At 46.4% G+C, this 15,862-nt stretch overlaps 2 protein-coding genes across 2 annotated transcripts; both read left to right on the top strand.

Moving 5' to 3' along the window:
- The first annotated feature begins 945 nt into the window (after positions 1 to 945).
- On the top strand, positions 946 to 2,249 carry LOC123081777 (transcription factor MYB44). Its single transcript, XM_044504309.1, has one exon. The coding sequence runs from the start codon at positions 1,034 to 1,036 to the stop codon at positions 1,769 to 1,771; it is 738 nt and encodes a 245-aa protein (XP_044360244.1). The 5' UTR covers positions 946 to 1,033; the 3' UTR covers positions 1,772 to 2,249.
- Positions 2,250 to 12,702: 10,453 nt separating this feature from the next.
- LOC123081776 (uncharacterized) lies at positions 12,703 to 13,580 on the top strand. Its single transcript, XM_044504308.1, has one exon. It carries the CDS (start codon positions 12,819 to 12,821, stop codon positions 13,395 to 13,397), a length of 579 nt encoding a protein of 192 aa, XP_044360243.1. The 5' UTR covers positions 12,703 to 12,818; the 3' UTR covers positions 13,398 to 13,580.
- Positions 13,581 to 15,862: the final 2,282 nt, after the last annotated feature.

Below are 15,862 nucleotides of genomic sequence, written 5' to 3'. Positions count from 1 at the left end.
CAAAATGAGCTTAGTTCACACAAACAGTCTACTTAGTTTGAGATGGTTAATGGACATCAACTTAGTTAGGTAGGGACCCCAGGTACGAATCATATGCACCATGCTATTTACCCGACGTTCCTTTCTTTGTTATTTTTTGGCTGGATATGTGAAGGTACAAAAGAAAAGAAAACTAGATTTGTCGTCAAAGCCGAGCCAGCCCAAATGGTTTTTGAGTTCATAACTAACCTATAGGGGTATGAGGTTCGACTCCAAGCTCTCCATCTTTCTTGCGAGAAATTGAACCAGATCGAGGGACCCAAAAAAGGAAACTTGTGCGAGGGATTGATGGCCGGAAAAAAAGAAAACTCCCTCGCGGGAATGATGGCCAAAAAAAGGAAACTCCCGCGCCGAAAAATAAGGAAACTCCCTCGCGGGAATGGTGGCCGGAAAAAAGGAAACTGCCTCCTAGACATGCGTGGGTAGCCAAAAAAAAGGTGCGAGATGAAACTTGCATGGGACGTTCGATGCAAATCCAACGGTGAACGAACTGTTCGGATCTGTTGCAAACTGCCAGTCGGCAGGAATTTAGCATTCTTGTTTTTTTATTCGTAGTACAAACTGGGCCGTACTAGGCTTTATTTTCTTTGTTTTAGTCATAATAAGGACGACCCAGTACGGAAGCTATGCTGGGTGGGGGAGGGCGTTCGGGCTGGGAGTCCTGTCATCCCGGACGAATTTGTTCGTTCGCTGCCCACCCCGTCATCACCGAACAAATTGTTCGATCTGGCGAGCCACGAGGCCGTACGTTCGGCCGTTATCGACGTCCAAAGAATAAGAAAAAACGCAGTTTGGACTCCTGCTCGGACTCGGTTTAACCACGTCCATCTATATTTTTTTTTTGAGTACACCACGTCCATCTATATAAGTAGTCACGCGGCCGCGGCCTCCACACAACCGCGTCCACCTTCTCTTCCGGCCTCTCGCCACCGCACGCACGCAACATCTCCATCTCGCAACAAACCATCAATCGGAGGCGATTCAAGCTAGCGGGATGGTGATGCCGCCGTCGTCCTTCCCGGCCACGTCAGGCTCCGACGCCGGCGCCTGCGACGACGGCTTGCCGCACGCAGCCAAGAAGATGTGGACCAAGAGAGAGGACGACCTGCTGCGGGAGCAGGTCCGTCGGTGCGGCGGCCCGCACAACTGGGACTCCATCTGCCGAGCTCTGCCCGGCCGCAACTCCAAGTCGTGCCGCCTCCGCTGGTGCCAGCACCTCGACCCCAGGGTGGAGGCCGTCAAGCCCTTCACCGTCGAGGAGGACATGCTCATTGTCAAGTACCAGGCCGCCTACGGCAACCGCTGGTCCACCATCGCCGAGTTCCTCTCCGGCCGCACCGACAACGCCATCAAGAACCGCTGGAACTCCGTCCTCCACAAGCGCGCGCCCACCCTGCAGGGACCCCCGCGCCCGTTGGCTCCTTCTGCCGACCGAAAGGCCGCCAGCCCCGAGGTCACGCCGGGGTGCCTGCCGTTGTTTCCTCTGGCGAGCGGGGATGTCAGGATGTCCTCTCGTTCGACGGAGGTCGTGCCGGAGGCTGAGACATGTGCGGCGGCGAGGGAGTGCCTCGAGCTGTTCCCTCTGGTGCCCGGGGATATCAGGGGCGATGCCGGCACTGCGGCGCCGAGTGACATGTCCTGCGGAGCAGGCGACCCGCTGACCGAGCTGAGGATCTGGCCGGCGGCGAGGGTGGTGTTCGACGTAATGCCGCTGCAGGCCTACCGGATGTAGATTCATTCTGGTCTTCTTGCCTTGACTTGGTTGTTCTTTCATCTTACTTTTTGTTGATCGTGGGGAATTTCGTAGTGGGATTTGACTTGTGATGGTAGAGTTGTGCATGATGGGGTGATCAAGAAAGTTTGCACGCCATTGTAACGGGAGAGCTGTGGATCTTGGTATCAAGAGAACTCCGAATTTTCTGTAATCGTCTTGCTTGTTGGTTAGGCAAGCAAGAAAGTCTGAAGTTAGTGTAATTCTGAACTTGTAATTTCCTTGCCCATTGGTAATCAACAACTCAACCTTTAGTATTTTTCTTGTTCAGATCGAGTTTTCTTGTTTGTTGGCAGCAATCAAGAAAGATTTTACGTTCTTGGAAACTTTATTGCGTTTTTTGGTGCCTTGTTCGATCGGAATCAAGATTTGACCTCCGTGAGAAGTTCATTACGTTTTTTCATGTTCAGTACTTCACTTAAACACTTCTATATAATTACCTTGCCCTCAATTCATCACTGCACAGTCCTAATTACCTTGCTTCTGTTTGATATACTTTCGGTCTGTTGAAGAAACCTTGTTTTGTTTGCATTGAAATTCTAAATTCTGAAACAGTTGGGTTGGAACTCTTGTTTCATATATAAACCCGGTAGAAGATTCTTACTAGCCTACTTCAGAGCATCTACAACCGCGATGTCCTAATTTAACCCTCTGTATATGAAGCCAAGAAAATAAGTCAAAGATAGAAGAACCCAGACTTCAAATAAAAAAAATTGGAAACTCGAAAAGGATTCTTCTGATTCTCAATGATTGAGGGGTAAGTGGATTGATACCAAGAAAGATTTCTTCTTATTATAAGACGTGATTTGATCTGCATATGTTTGGTAGATAAGCAATCTTCTCCTTTAATCATATCATAAATGGAAAGTGTTCAATTAAAATATGAAAACGTTCGCGGACGCATCCCTAACAGTGCTTGGTCACCCCTCATTTGGCGCATCAGAGCCGCCCCCTAAATATCCGAAACCCCAAATCCATGCAACCTTGCAACGTGATTAAAATAGCACATAGATAAATTGAACATAACATAGATCAGATATTGCATGTTTGCCATAGCATGCGAAGCTCACAAAAGATTAGCAAGTTCAACAGGACACAACATAGCAAATTCAAAAAGTTCATCATATGATATACTTCCTCCGCCTCAAAATAACTGTCTCAATTTTGTACTAACTTTAGTACAAAGTTGTACTAACATTGAGGCACTTATTTTGGGACAGAGGGAGTATAAGATAGAGAGAGGGGGCGCCGGGCTTCACCACTTCCTCGCCAATCCCTTCCCCTTGCGGTCTCCGGAGCGGCGGTAGTACTCCGCAGTATAGGCGTCGGTGGTTGGAGGGGTGTCGTCCTCGTCGGTAGTGGTGCTGATGTTGTTGGAGGAGGATAAAGATGAGCAGAGGAGCCGGGCCAGACGCCCGGCGGTGCGGCCTCCTCCTTGGCGAGGCGCCGAGCCTTCGCCTGGTTGACCGCCCTCTGTCGGGCTAGCCGCTTGGACTTTTCGATGCCGAGCCGCAATACCTTGGCATTTTTGTGCTGGCGGCAAGCGTTCGCTTCCGCCGAGGTGAAGGACCAGCAGATGATGTCATAGAGGAGGTCGTCTTCGGAGTCGGCAGGCGGAAGCGGCTTGGTCGCGGATCTGCACGACCCGTGGTCGAACATGCTAGATCCGGCATGCGTACCTTCTACCTCGCGTGGCGAGCAACCCGCGCCTCCGAATGATGAAGTCATGGCCACTGACTCGGCTATGCAGGAACGTGAACTAGCGTTGTCGGGAGGAGCAGGGCTGGAGGTGCTAGGTGTCGTTGGTCATCACGCCGCCTGACCGAGGATGACGTGAACGACGATGGCGGGCGCGGGCAGACACATAGTTGCAAGTGCCCCGATGGGCCACTAGGGAGGCTGTGAGGAATGTCAAGGGCGAGTTCCTCGTTGTTCGGGGTGGAGCTAGATTCCTCCTTGAGGAGCGCCTCCTAGTCGATGGGGTCGGTCTCATTGTCGGATCCGCTGCAGGAGTTGGCCTTGGTGACACTGGTAGGGAAAGGGACGGGGAGGGGAGGAGACAGGCAGTGGAGCAGAGCAGTCAAGAGTGTGGACTATGGACTGGGTTTGGTCTGGGGTGGTGTATATGTGTGGTCGGACTGGGCCAGTCTGGGCCATGTGGTGGGCGCGTCCAGTCCGGCCCCTCCATATCCACCCCACCTATGGGCTGTGTTTGGTGGGTGTCGAACAACCCAGACGTTTGGGCAGGCTATGAGGGGTTCGGTTGGGTGACTTTTTTCGGTCCAGGTAGTGTCCGAGTTGTCCGCACAGATGTTTAGGGACGAATTGAGAGGTCCGGTTATAGATGCTTTAAATGTCCGGGTCGTCCGGCACCCCCAAACCCAATCCATATATGGGGCGAATATGGTGCAGTCCGGACGCTGCCTCCACGTCGAACCGTCCTAGGCCGGCCCAGTTCAACCCGACATATACCCCACCCAAACCAAACCCTACTCCACAATCCGCACTCTTGACCGCTCCGCTACCCGTCCCGCCCCCTCTCCAAAACATTCCCCTCCCAGCGCAACCATGGCCAACTCGAGCAGCGGATCGAAAAACAAGTTAGAACCGTTGACTAGGAGGCATTCCTTAAGGAGGAATCCAACTCCGCTCCCGATGACAAGTAGTTCGCCCTCCGCCGGTAGCGGATGGATAGGGGCGGGAGCTCGAGCTTCGCGGCCTCCCCGATGGCCATCAACACCATCGAGTAATGCTTCGCCTTGAGTCGTTATCACCGTTGTAGGAGCTTGGCCGCATGAGTCACAGCTCGCCTTCGTCTGCGTGCGCTACCGCTCATCGTTGGGCGCATTGCGCGTAGCCTTCCATATGTAGCATCCTGGTGCACTCATCACAATACAACTCATCGATGTTGGTAGCATGGATCATATCACCGGCGAGGCCGCTCGCAGCACTCACCGTTGCCGGTTGCACTTTTGGTCGAAGGCGCCCATAGCATCTCACGATGCCGTTTCGAACATCTCACGAAGTCGGTCCCATCATCTCACGACGCTGTTCTTGCAAAAAAGCATGGCACAACATCTCACGAAGAAAGCACCTCGCGAGGTCGATACCAACATCTAGGCCACCGCTTCCAACATCACGTAGATCACAACCGACACAGCACTAGGCTCCTGCCGGTTTCAGCACCCCTGCCGGGTGTGGTCACCGTCGGAAGCTCGTGTGTTCGTAGGTTCCAGCAGCCCGTCGTCATTGTTCCAGCATCTGGCCACCACTGTTGCAAAACACCGCCGGGCGTGGTCACTGCCGGAAACTCATGTGTTCACGGGTAACAACCATTGGCGAAGACAGTGTGTAGGAACGGTGGTTGTGGCCCACCCAGAATATTGAGAATTGTTTTTTTATTGTATACTAATTTATTTTCCAAGGCCAACTGGCCAGTTGAGTAGGTCTTTTTATTTCCCAGTCTCGGGGCACCCCTATATCTCGCCTTCAGTGAGTTCAGCTTCCGACTCGGTGAAGGGGGAGCAAGATGGCCCGGTCCATGTGTGTGGTAGGCCACGATCTCTTTTTTGTTGTTTTTTGTTCTCGTTTTTGCTTTATTTTTATAGTTTTCTCTATATTTTAAAATATTCTCTCTCTCTCTCTCTCTCTATATATATATATATATATATATATATATATATATATATATATATATATATATATAGAAAAATGGTTGTGTACTCCTGGAAGTACGTACTTTCGCTCCTCATATACCACATAGATGAATCTTTTATAGCTTATTATTATTTTTAATATATTTCATTAATAATTACTAGATACCTTAAAATGGATTTCATGAAAAAAAATCATGTGTGCCTCATATTTTCAAAGGTTTACGTATATACTTATTTGTTTGTACGTGAAAAAGGTATATTGCAAAAAGTAGGTCGTAAATGATATTTTTTTCAACAAAACTTGTATTGAGGTATCTTAGAATATTTAATGAAGTATATTGAGAATGATAAGGGGTATAATCAATGCATATACGAGGTATATTGAAGATGGGAGTATATACTCCCAAGAGTACAGAAAATATATATAACAAAATACACTCTACAAATACATTTGAAAAATGTTCAACAAGTATTTAGAAAATGTTGAACAAGCGTCCGGAAAAATGTTGAATGTGTATAGAAAAATTGTTGATAATGTATTAAAAATGGATGAATTTTTTTATCATGTATATAAAAATGTTAATCAAGCATTTGAAAAAAAATATTGACCATGTATTAAAAAATGATGAAAAAATTTGATCATGTCGATAAAAATGTTAATAAAGCATTTGAAAAAATATTGAACAATTATTAAAAATGTTAATAAGTTGGAAAATGTCAAATGTGTATAGAATTTTTTTGACAATGTATTAATAAAATGATGAATTTTTCCGATCATGTATATAAAAATGTTAATCAAGCATATAAAAAAATATTGAACAAGTGTTTGAAAAATATTAAATGTGTAAAGAAAAATTGTTGACCTTGTATTAAAAAAATATTAATATTTTTATTTGAAAAATGTTAATCAAGCATTTAAAAAATGATAGAAAAATGTTGACTATGTATTAAAAAATTATTAATCTTGTATATGAAAAATGTAATAAAATGTGTATAGAAAAAGGTTGACCATGTATTACAGAAATGTTTAATTTGTGTTGGAAAAATGTTAGACGTGTATTAGAAAAATATTGTTGGCATGTACAAAAAATGTAAAATAATAACCAAAAGAACAAAGAAACCCGAAAAAAGAAGTAAAATAAACAAAAGAAACATGAAAATGAACCCCAAAAAAGAAACAAAGTGCAATAAAGAATGAAAAAATGAAGAAGAAAAAAAAGGAAAAAAAAGAGAGGCTCCAACAACCTCAAGCAGGATGCATCCCTATAACTTACCACGCGAGGGACCTAGGCGGAGTGGCTTGCAACACCCGTGATCTTCCTGGAGATCCAGGGATCGATCCCTGCTTCTCCCATTGAGAGAGAGATGGAGGGAGGGAGGGAGGGAGGGAGAAAGAGAGGCTCTTGCATGGTCGGCCACTACATGTTGCCTCCCAGTTCTGGCATCGTTGTTTGCCATTGAGCCCTAGCTAGCCCCTAGCATCGCCACTCACATCCTACCTCCACTCCCCCACTAACCTCGCCATCGTGAAGACACGAGAGAGCCTTGATTCTTGGAAGCCATTGTCTCAGCGATCCCGATCCCGCCCAGTCACCATCACCGACGGTTGGCAAGCTACCCTTCTGGCTGGACACCTCTCTAGCATCCAGCTGCATCTCCCTCACGGTCTCACCCACCTTGGACTTGGCGCTCCCCAAACTCTGGTTTAGCAAATCTACAAGGTGAGCTTCTAACCTTCCTACAAAATTGACCCATCTTGTTCCCGCTTCCCCAAAAATTAGGTATACATGCCCAGAACAGTGTATATGCTAAATTACTGGCTTATGCTATGCTCAACAATTGATTCTTATTTATTTACTTTAGTTGTCCTTGGTTTTTTGTAATTGTAGAACGGATTAGAGAGAGACTATTTGTGTTGAACTGATTCTATATGTTGCTGAAAATGATGATGAAATTACTGAACATAACATGAAGAGGAATGGTGAAATTATGGACCTTTTTCCGAAACATGGAGACAAAGCGGGAAGGTTGCAACTGAACACCACACCGAAGATATTGGAAATGCACACTGCCCTAATTCCCCACCTCCAATCTATTATGCTATAGACATGGATACAGATATTGAGATCGATGCTGAAATTGAAGAGACAATGCCTTCCATCACCACACCAGCCAAGTGCATATGTCCTTTCTGGCGATCCAGGGAAAAGAAATCCTACTTTAGGTGTGATTTTAATGATCAAGATAATGTTTGAGTAAGATATATTGCAAAAACTACATGCCAACCATATGAACATGCTTTTGAAGTCAGGAAAATCTATGGTAGAATTCGATACTTCAGTTTTGTTTGGTTTGCAAGGTACAGATGGCTAGAATATAGTGTCTCAAAGGAAGCACCTTATTGCTTTATGTGTTATGTGTTCAAATGGAAAACTAATGTGGGGCCTAGTGGTGATGCCTTTGTCAAAAATGTTTGAGAATTTGGAACAAACTTGATGCACTAGAAAAACATGTGGGCGACATTGGTAGCATTCATACCAAGCTCAAGAAAAGTACAATTTATTTGTGACACCTCAAACGTCAGTTAATAATATCATTGTGAAGGTGTCTAAACAAGATCTACCTATTTACAAGGCGAGGCTAACTTATTCACCTAGATGCTTGAGGTTTCTTTTGAACCAAGGATTGGCATTTCCTGGACATGATGGGAGTGAAGAATCCTGCAATAGGGGAAAATTTCTTGAACTTCTAAAATGGCTTTCATAAAATGATGCACAAGTTAATAAGATTGTTTTACACAATGCTCTTGGAAACTGCATCTTAACTAGTCCAACAATACAAAAAGAAATTATTGAATGTTGTGAAGTGCAAACTAGAAAATATATTATTGAAGATCTTGGTGATGACCACTATGCAATCCTAGCCGATGAGTGTAGTGATGTATCTTACAAAGAGCAACTTGCTATTTTCATATGTTATGTTAATAAAGTTCGAAAGGGATGCTAGAGGTTTCTTGGAGTTGTTTGTCTTGCCAACACAACTTCATTGTCACTTAAATCTACAATTGAATACTGCTCATAATTTGAATCTTAATCAAATTTGTGGGCGAGGATATGATGGGACTAGCAACATGGAAGGGAAGATTAAAGGGTTAAACATTGATCATGAAAGAGTCACCCTCTGCTTATTACATTCATTGCTTTGCACCTCAACTTGAATTGGTTCTTATTGTCGTGGCAAAGGGAAATGTACCATGTGGGGGTGGTTTTTCTATCATGTTTCTTACATGCTCAATATTATTGGAGTTTCTTCAAGCGTCATGACATGCTTTGAGATGTCAGAGCTCAAAAGGTTTTGGAAGTACTTGAAATGTGTGAAAGTGAAAGTGGAAGTGGGTTAAATCAAGAGATGTGATTAGCTAGACCCCGTGATACTCCATGAAGTTCTCATTTTAGAACCATTTTGCACATTATTAGCATGTACCCCACAATTCTTGGAGTACTTGATACCATTGGAAAAGATCCTTCACAAAGGGGTGAGTGGACAACAATACGTGGAGTGACTTTTGCCTTGGAGTCATTTGACTTTGTTTTCAATCTTCACTTACTTTTTTATTCTTGGCTACACCAATGAGTTGTCTCAATCATTGCAAAAGAGAGACAAAGATATTGTTAATGCAATGACACTTGTTAGTTTGGCAAATAGTAGAATGAGACATATGAGGTCTCATGGATGGGAATAATTTCTTACAAAGGTGACATTGTTTTGCAACAAACATGGCACTAAAGTTCCTCTACCCGAGAATATTTATGTTTGTCAAAGAAGATCGTGTCGATGTTATGAAGTGCAACAAATAATGATCGTTATAGGAGAGAAGTATATCTTGGTATCTTTTATCAAATCATTCAAGAGCTGGACAATTGGTTTGATGAGGTTAATATGTATTTGCTTATTTGCATGTCTGCTTTGAATCATGTCAATTCTTTGCTTCTTATGATGCACTCAAGGTAATAAAACTTGTTGAATTCTACCCCAAGGACATATAAAACATGAATTTAGTAAGGCTTGAATTCCAACTTGTTACTTTTATTGATGACATGAGACAAGATGATAGGTTCAGATCTGCTCATAATATTGGTGAGCTTTGTATTTTGCATGTTGAAAAAATGTTCTTTATGATTTGGTTTGCTTGCTTATCGAATTGGTATTGATCTTACCAGTGGCAACGCCAAGTGTTGAAAAAGTATTTTTGGCAATGAATCTAGTGAAAAATAACTTGAGAAATAGTATGGGTGATGATCTCATCAACTATTGCTGAGTGACATTAATTGAGCGAGATGTGTTCTTGAAAGTAAGTGAGGATGACATAGTTGAAGCTCTCATGACAAAGGAGCGTCTTAGAGTTACTTAGTGTTGTAGTTTTCTACTTATGTGTATCTTTCATGTAAGACTATTTGTATTTGCAATGTTGAAAATTTGGAATATTTTGTGAACTATAATGTTGTCTGACTTGATTGAGTTATTTGTATTATTATTTTGGCCAACTATTGTATGACACTTGGATTAGGTAGAAAAAATAGGTGTGCACACCCTTCATTTATTTCCTGGCTCTGTCACTGGTTACAACATCCTGTCGTCGCAGTTCCAACATCGACTGCCCTAGTTGCAGTACTGCAGGGCGTGGGACCTGCCATCGCAGTACCCTGGTGTCGGTGTCAAAACCGCCAGACCTCGGGGCAGGGGTCCCGAGCTGTGGATCTCAGATGGATATTAACAGGAACAAAGAGATGGTGTTTTACCCAGGTTCGGGCCCTCTTGATGGAGGTAAAACCCTATGTCCTGCTCTTGTTTGGATTAATGGAGATGTATCAAGTACAGAGTTGATCTACCTCGAGATCGTAAGATGTGGTCTAACTTTAGAGCTAGGTGAATGATATTGCGTTGATGTCCCCTCTATGGGCTAAACCCTACGGCTTATATACACGCCAGGCAGGGTATCCAGGGTCACAAGGTCGGTATCGAGTAGCAAGGCGACATGAGAAATCTTGGAGTATACGTCAACTCTTCGGTGGAGGTAGTCTTGATCATGCCTCCTGCATACGGCCTCCGGAGTCCATCTTGATCACGAATGAGGACCCATCGGCCCAACCCGAGGAGCATGGGCCGACTAGGTTAGCACCGCCTAATTCAGGACACCATCACCCGACAACAGTCGTGGCGCTCCAGTGGCGTCGGTTGAAGCACCCATCGGGCACGGTCGCAGCAACGGGAGGAGGGGGGCTTGGGTCGAGCGCGTTGTGGACCGAAGATGTGTTGGCGGTAGTCTCCGGCGAGGTGTGGTGCGAGGTGAGGAATGGGAGGACATCGGGAGGTGGTGGGCGGACAACAGGTGACCACAGGGGTGAGCGCAACTACCTCCCCGCAGCGGAGTGCGAGGGAGATTTTGCTGCGGGGTAGACGATTGCCGTCTCCAGTGAGGTCTGGTGCGAGGTAGGGAGCGGGAGGAGGTGGAAGATGGGAGGTGAGCACACGCCGCGTGAATGGATAAGAATGAGAAGAATGACGGGCGGTGGGTGAGTGGGTGGACACGTGTGCATGCTATGTGGTGCGTCCAATCTCGCCCGATCTCACGACACCCACGTGACTGGCGCGAGATTAGAACGGTGTGCCGTTCTAGGATGTTTCCCTTCTAACAAACGGTAAATGTTAACTCTATATTCTGTTCTACTACCTAACATATATTGTACGTGTCAAGCGTAGAAAAACAATAAAATAACTTCAAATGCCAGTTTTTAACATATCAAAATTTAACGGCAAAGATAATACATTGTTAAAACTTTCTCTTTTACTTTTGGGGTTTTAATGGTGTTATAATGTATTTCCTTGCTTGTAGAATTGTAAATATATACTAGCTAGCCCTGTAGAATCGTTCATAGCAACTTGCCCTATGTATGAAAGTTACACACTATGCTTACAACCAGGATTATATTATATAGAGAGGACTACCTTCATAATCTCCATTACTGCAAACACGCCCACATTCTCAAGCATGAGAATGGTTATCGTAGCTTCCATCATGTACATTTGCCTCGTCGTTCACGTCGTTCTCTTAGCCACCACAGCGGTCGCGAGGAACACCACGCCCTTTCCCACGTCCGGTGTCACCAACGCCACGGCGGTGGCCAACAGCAACACCGTAAACGGCGTCGAGTCCCCTGCAGCGACGGCGGCGCTCAACAGCTCGGATCAGTACTCGGATCAGTACATCTGCTACCTCTGCCATCAGCGTAACACCCTGATGATCAAGTGGTGTCCCCTCTACAAGGACGACTGCCACCTCGCATGCCTGTCGTCCACGTCCCCTACCCGCCACCCCCAGCTGTACCCTGCCGCCGACGTCGAAGGTAGGAAGGGCACGCTGGGAACCGGCCCTGGCGGCTCGAACGCCGACGACTGCTACGTCATGAAGCTGTACCCGGATGGCAGGTGGGTCATAACCGTAACGGTCAGCTGCAAGGCGGTGGCGGGCTGCTACCTCGTGTGCAGCCATGGAGACGCGGCGCTTGGGAGCAGAGCCGACGACACCACCCCGGCCTTGGCCAGGGGGTCGCCGTTGCCCGGCGCCTCCGAATTCCATCGGTGCGGCGATCAGTTCCCGGCGGCAGGCAACGGCGTCTAAGGCTCTAAGCCACGGCCATATGATTCGGTTTAGATGGTTTCTACCGGCTTAAGCAAGATTTAACCATCCCAGTTTCTCGCGGGACAGACAAGAAAAATTCTTCCATCTCAGTCTAATTAATCACGAGTCCGTGGTTTGTTTTCGATCGCCTCTCCTCGTTTTGTGGCAGAAAGCAACTCGGCGATTCGGTGATTTGTTTTTCCGGATATGGCTGTGGCACGCACTGTTCAAGTTCAACAGCATCCATTGCCTTCTGAGCTAAGATGAGTAGGCGACCATGCATGAATTCGGGCCGGTTTACTGCTTGGAATTTTCTCACAGGTCTCCTGGTCGGTCGATTCAGTTCCACGCGTTGTATTCCAGCCAATTTCGCCAAGCTGTAACCACAACACCATTTTCCCGAGATGAGAGTACTTACTGATCCAAAATGCTTTAATCATCTGCTGTCTCTTACCGGGAGAAGCACACGCAGCCAAATTCTTGGGCTGCTGGGCACTTTTTCTTTCTCCTTTTCTTCTTTCCCGCAGCAAGATTTGTCGAGCATACGTGCACATGCATCTGTATCTGTATGACCGTGTCCAGATAAAGCGAAGAACGAACTCCGGCTCGATCACATCACTCCCAGCAGTTGCAGCAACGCAAGCACCACCTCTCGCTCTCGGTCTTGCACGCGATGCCTCTCTCGGCGGTATCCGTCCTCCGCGCCGCCTCCCTCGCCGTCCTGCTGCTCGCGGCCATGGCCACGGGCGGCGACGGCAGCACGACGGGTGACTCGTCCGTGGCCCAGTCCATCGACGACACGGAGATGTACCTCTGCTACCTCTGCACCGGGCGCAACCCGATGCTGATCAGGTACTGCCCCATCTACTGGGACTGGTGCCACCTCCTGTGCTACGACCCCGACGTCGCCGCCGGGCGCGCTGCGTCCGTGCGGCCGGCGGCAGCGGCAGCCACGGCCCCGCGCGAGACGTACGCCCAGCTGGGGTGCTACGTCATGAAGCTGTACCGGAACGGCACCTACACCATCGTCAGCCGCCACGACTGCTCAAAAATGGCCAGTTGCCGCCTCTCCTGCGGCGGCGGCGACGTCGTAGTCGCCGACGGGAAACCCTTGGGCGCGGCGCCGCTGCCGGTTACAGCGTCGGCGCCCCAGGGAATGCAGCTGCCGCCGTCGTCGCACGTCGCCGAGTTCCAGCGGTGCGGCGATCAGGCAATGGGCCTGCCTCTGAGCGCCGTCCCCGGACGCGTCTAGCAGCTAGCGGCGCCGGTCGACTTTGGGAGGATGCGCGCGTGTCGGCGTGCAAACATGCGTGCGCCCTTGCAAGCCAAATGTTGACAAAGATATGATCGATCGGTTGTGTATAGAGTTGTTAAAATAAGAAATGAATAAAAAGGCCCGTATCGTTTGAAAAAAAGTTTGGGTCGATTTGTGCAAGCCGTTGGATCAGAAAGGAACGGCCGGATGTATTTCTTCTTCCTTGAACTGTTTTCTTCTTCCCCTCGACAAACAACATGATTGCTTCTAACACCGTCTTGTCCCCGCCTCCGGCAAGCCTCCTATCCTCACCTCCAGCGAGGTCACATCTGAACCCTCACAGGCGATGTTGAATCGCCTCTCGAGTTTGGGCGTTTTCCAATCCAAGAGGGAGTCAAAAGGATACGGCCGCCACTCGCACATGTCAAAACCTCTGACTCGCCATTGTCGACAACACCCCTCCTTGTCACCGGCCCTGGCTCAGTCTTGGCTTGGCCTTGCACTACTGGAATTTTCAAATTAGGCACTCGGCAAAGCATTTGTCGAGTCCCACATCGGTGAACACGACTCGGTTGGCCGACTGTTGGCAAAAGTGACTTTGTCGAGTTTTTTTTCACAGGCACTCGACAAACACATACAAAAATCGTTGCCAAGTACCGTGTATAGGGAACTCGACAAACGAAAAGTGCAAACAGAGCGGCGCATTAATGGTAGTGTCACATGGCAACACGTCTTTGTCGAGTTCTTTTTTGGATGCACTCCGCAATGCAACAATAAACGAGGGTGTGGCACATGGTGCAACCTTTGCCAGTTCCTTCCCAGGCGAAACTCGACAATACCTTGACGGATGAGGGAGTGCCACATAGCATAACCTTTGTCGAGTGTTGCTTGTAAGGTGCTCATCAAACGCTTACTCCAGGAGTCATCAGCAACTGCCATGTGGCAGTCTTTGTCGAGTTTCTATCTGAAGGAACTCAACAAATTTTTCCAGGAGTTAGCATACGTCAAGTGGCATCCTTTGCCGAGTGTCGCTCGGGAGGAACTCAGAAAATCTTGCCAAGAGTTACCAGCGTGCGCCTTTGCCGAGTGTAACACTCGGCAAAGCTCTGGTTAGCAGTTTTTCTTCTTCTATATTTTTGCAATCAGCCCTACAATAGCACATATATATATAGCAAGGAGAGTATCACATATCACACTCATATCACATGTTACATAGGCATATCAAACATCATAAAGCGCAATTCATATCACATCATATATACCTAGGCACATATCACATACATCATTTCACATCATATAGCAATTCGCAACTACAGCGGTAATTCCCATATGCGGTAGCAAATCACACATAGCATCATTCTCATCACAAGTCCATTACTAATTACAGCCACCTCTCGGTGGCGCAGAAGATTAACTCTATGGACGCATGCTCTAGGGTTGTGGAGAAGGAGGAGGAACTGTACAGTTCAAAACCTCGATATATTGTCGAAGCATCTCCAATTATTTTTGTTAGCATTGTAGCAAAAAATGTTATCAGATAATTTTTTGGCTATCTATTATAGGAAAGAACTAACCTATAATTGCTCCCAAAGGTTTCTGTTCACCTCCTCCTGTGCCACCTATGCAGCCCTTTTTTTCTCTGCTCGTGCCACCCTTTGTGTCACTTCCTTGTTGCAGCTTGATAATCCCCAAGTGCAGGGAATTGTCATAGCACTTTCAAATGATGGAGGTGGTAAGTATAGAGTGTCGAACCCACAAGGAGTTGAAGGTAGGACTGGTATTCTCTCATGTCCTATCTGCCACTGATACAACCCTATGTACGTCAAGCGTTTGCTTTACCTAGAAAATAAAACTAGAAATACTTTACAGGTGTCAAAACTAGTTTTGCAAGATAATAAAGAACTTGGAAATAGAAGTTAGGTGTTGTTTAAATAAAAGTGCAATAAAATAAAGATAGCAAGTGTGAAAAGGCGGTGGTAGGATTTGCGGAATTGTCCCTAAGCAATTAGCTAAGTTACTAGAATGATTATCATAATTGCCGTTTTATATATGTGGGGGTGGCTCTGCTAACATACTATTCGTACTTGGAATCATACGTTCTTATGATTGGAACTATTAGCAAGCATCCGGAAATACTAACACTTTCATCAATAAGGTAAAGACCCAACCATAGCATTAAGAATTTAAGATATATTGGCACCCCTTCAATCTCATATGCATTAATTTCTATGGTGTGGCGAGGTTTCAATAGCTCATGCCACCGTATGCATAGTCTTATCATCATAACACTAACTCTAAGGTGTGATCCACGTGTACGCTCATATGATGAGCACCAAAGGACAATAACATAACCACATACAACTCAAACCAATCATAGTAATTCATGAATTAACCCAAATGACAAAAATAATCTACTCGGACGTAATAGGGATGAAACAAATCATTGGATAATAATTTATATC

Source organism: Triticum aestivum, chromosome 4A, assembly GCF_018294505.1.
Source record: "Triticum aestivum cultivar Chinese Spring chromosome 4A, IWGSC CS RefSeq v2.1, whole genome shotgun sequence".
In the NCBI taxonomy this organism is placed as follows: Eukaryota; Viridiplantae; Streptophyta; class Magnoliopsida; order Poales; family Poaceae; genus Triticum; species Triticum aestivum.
Note: the sequence above shows the minus strand (reverse complement) of the source record. Positions and strands in the feature narration are given on the sequence as shown.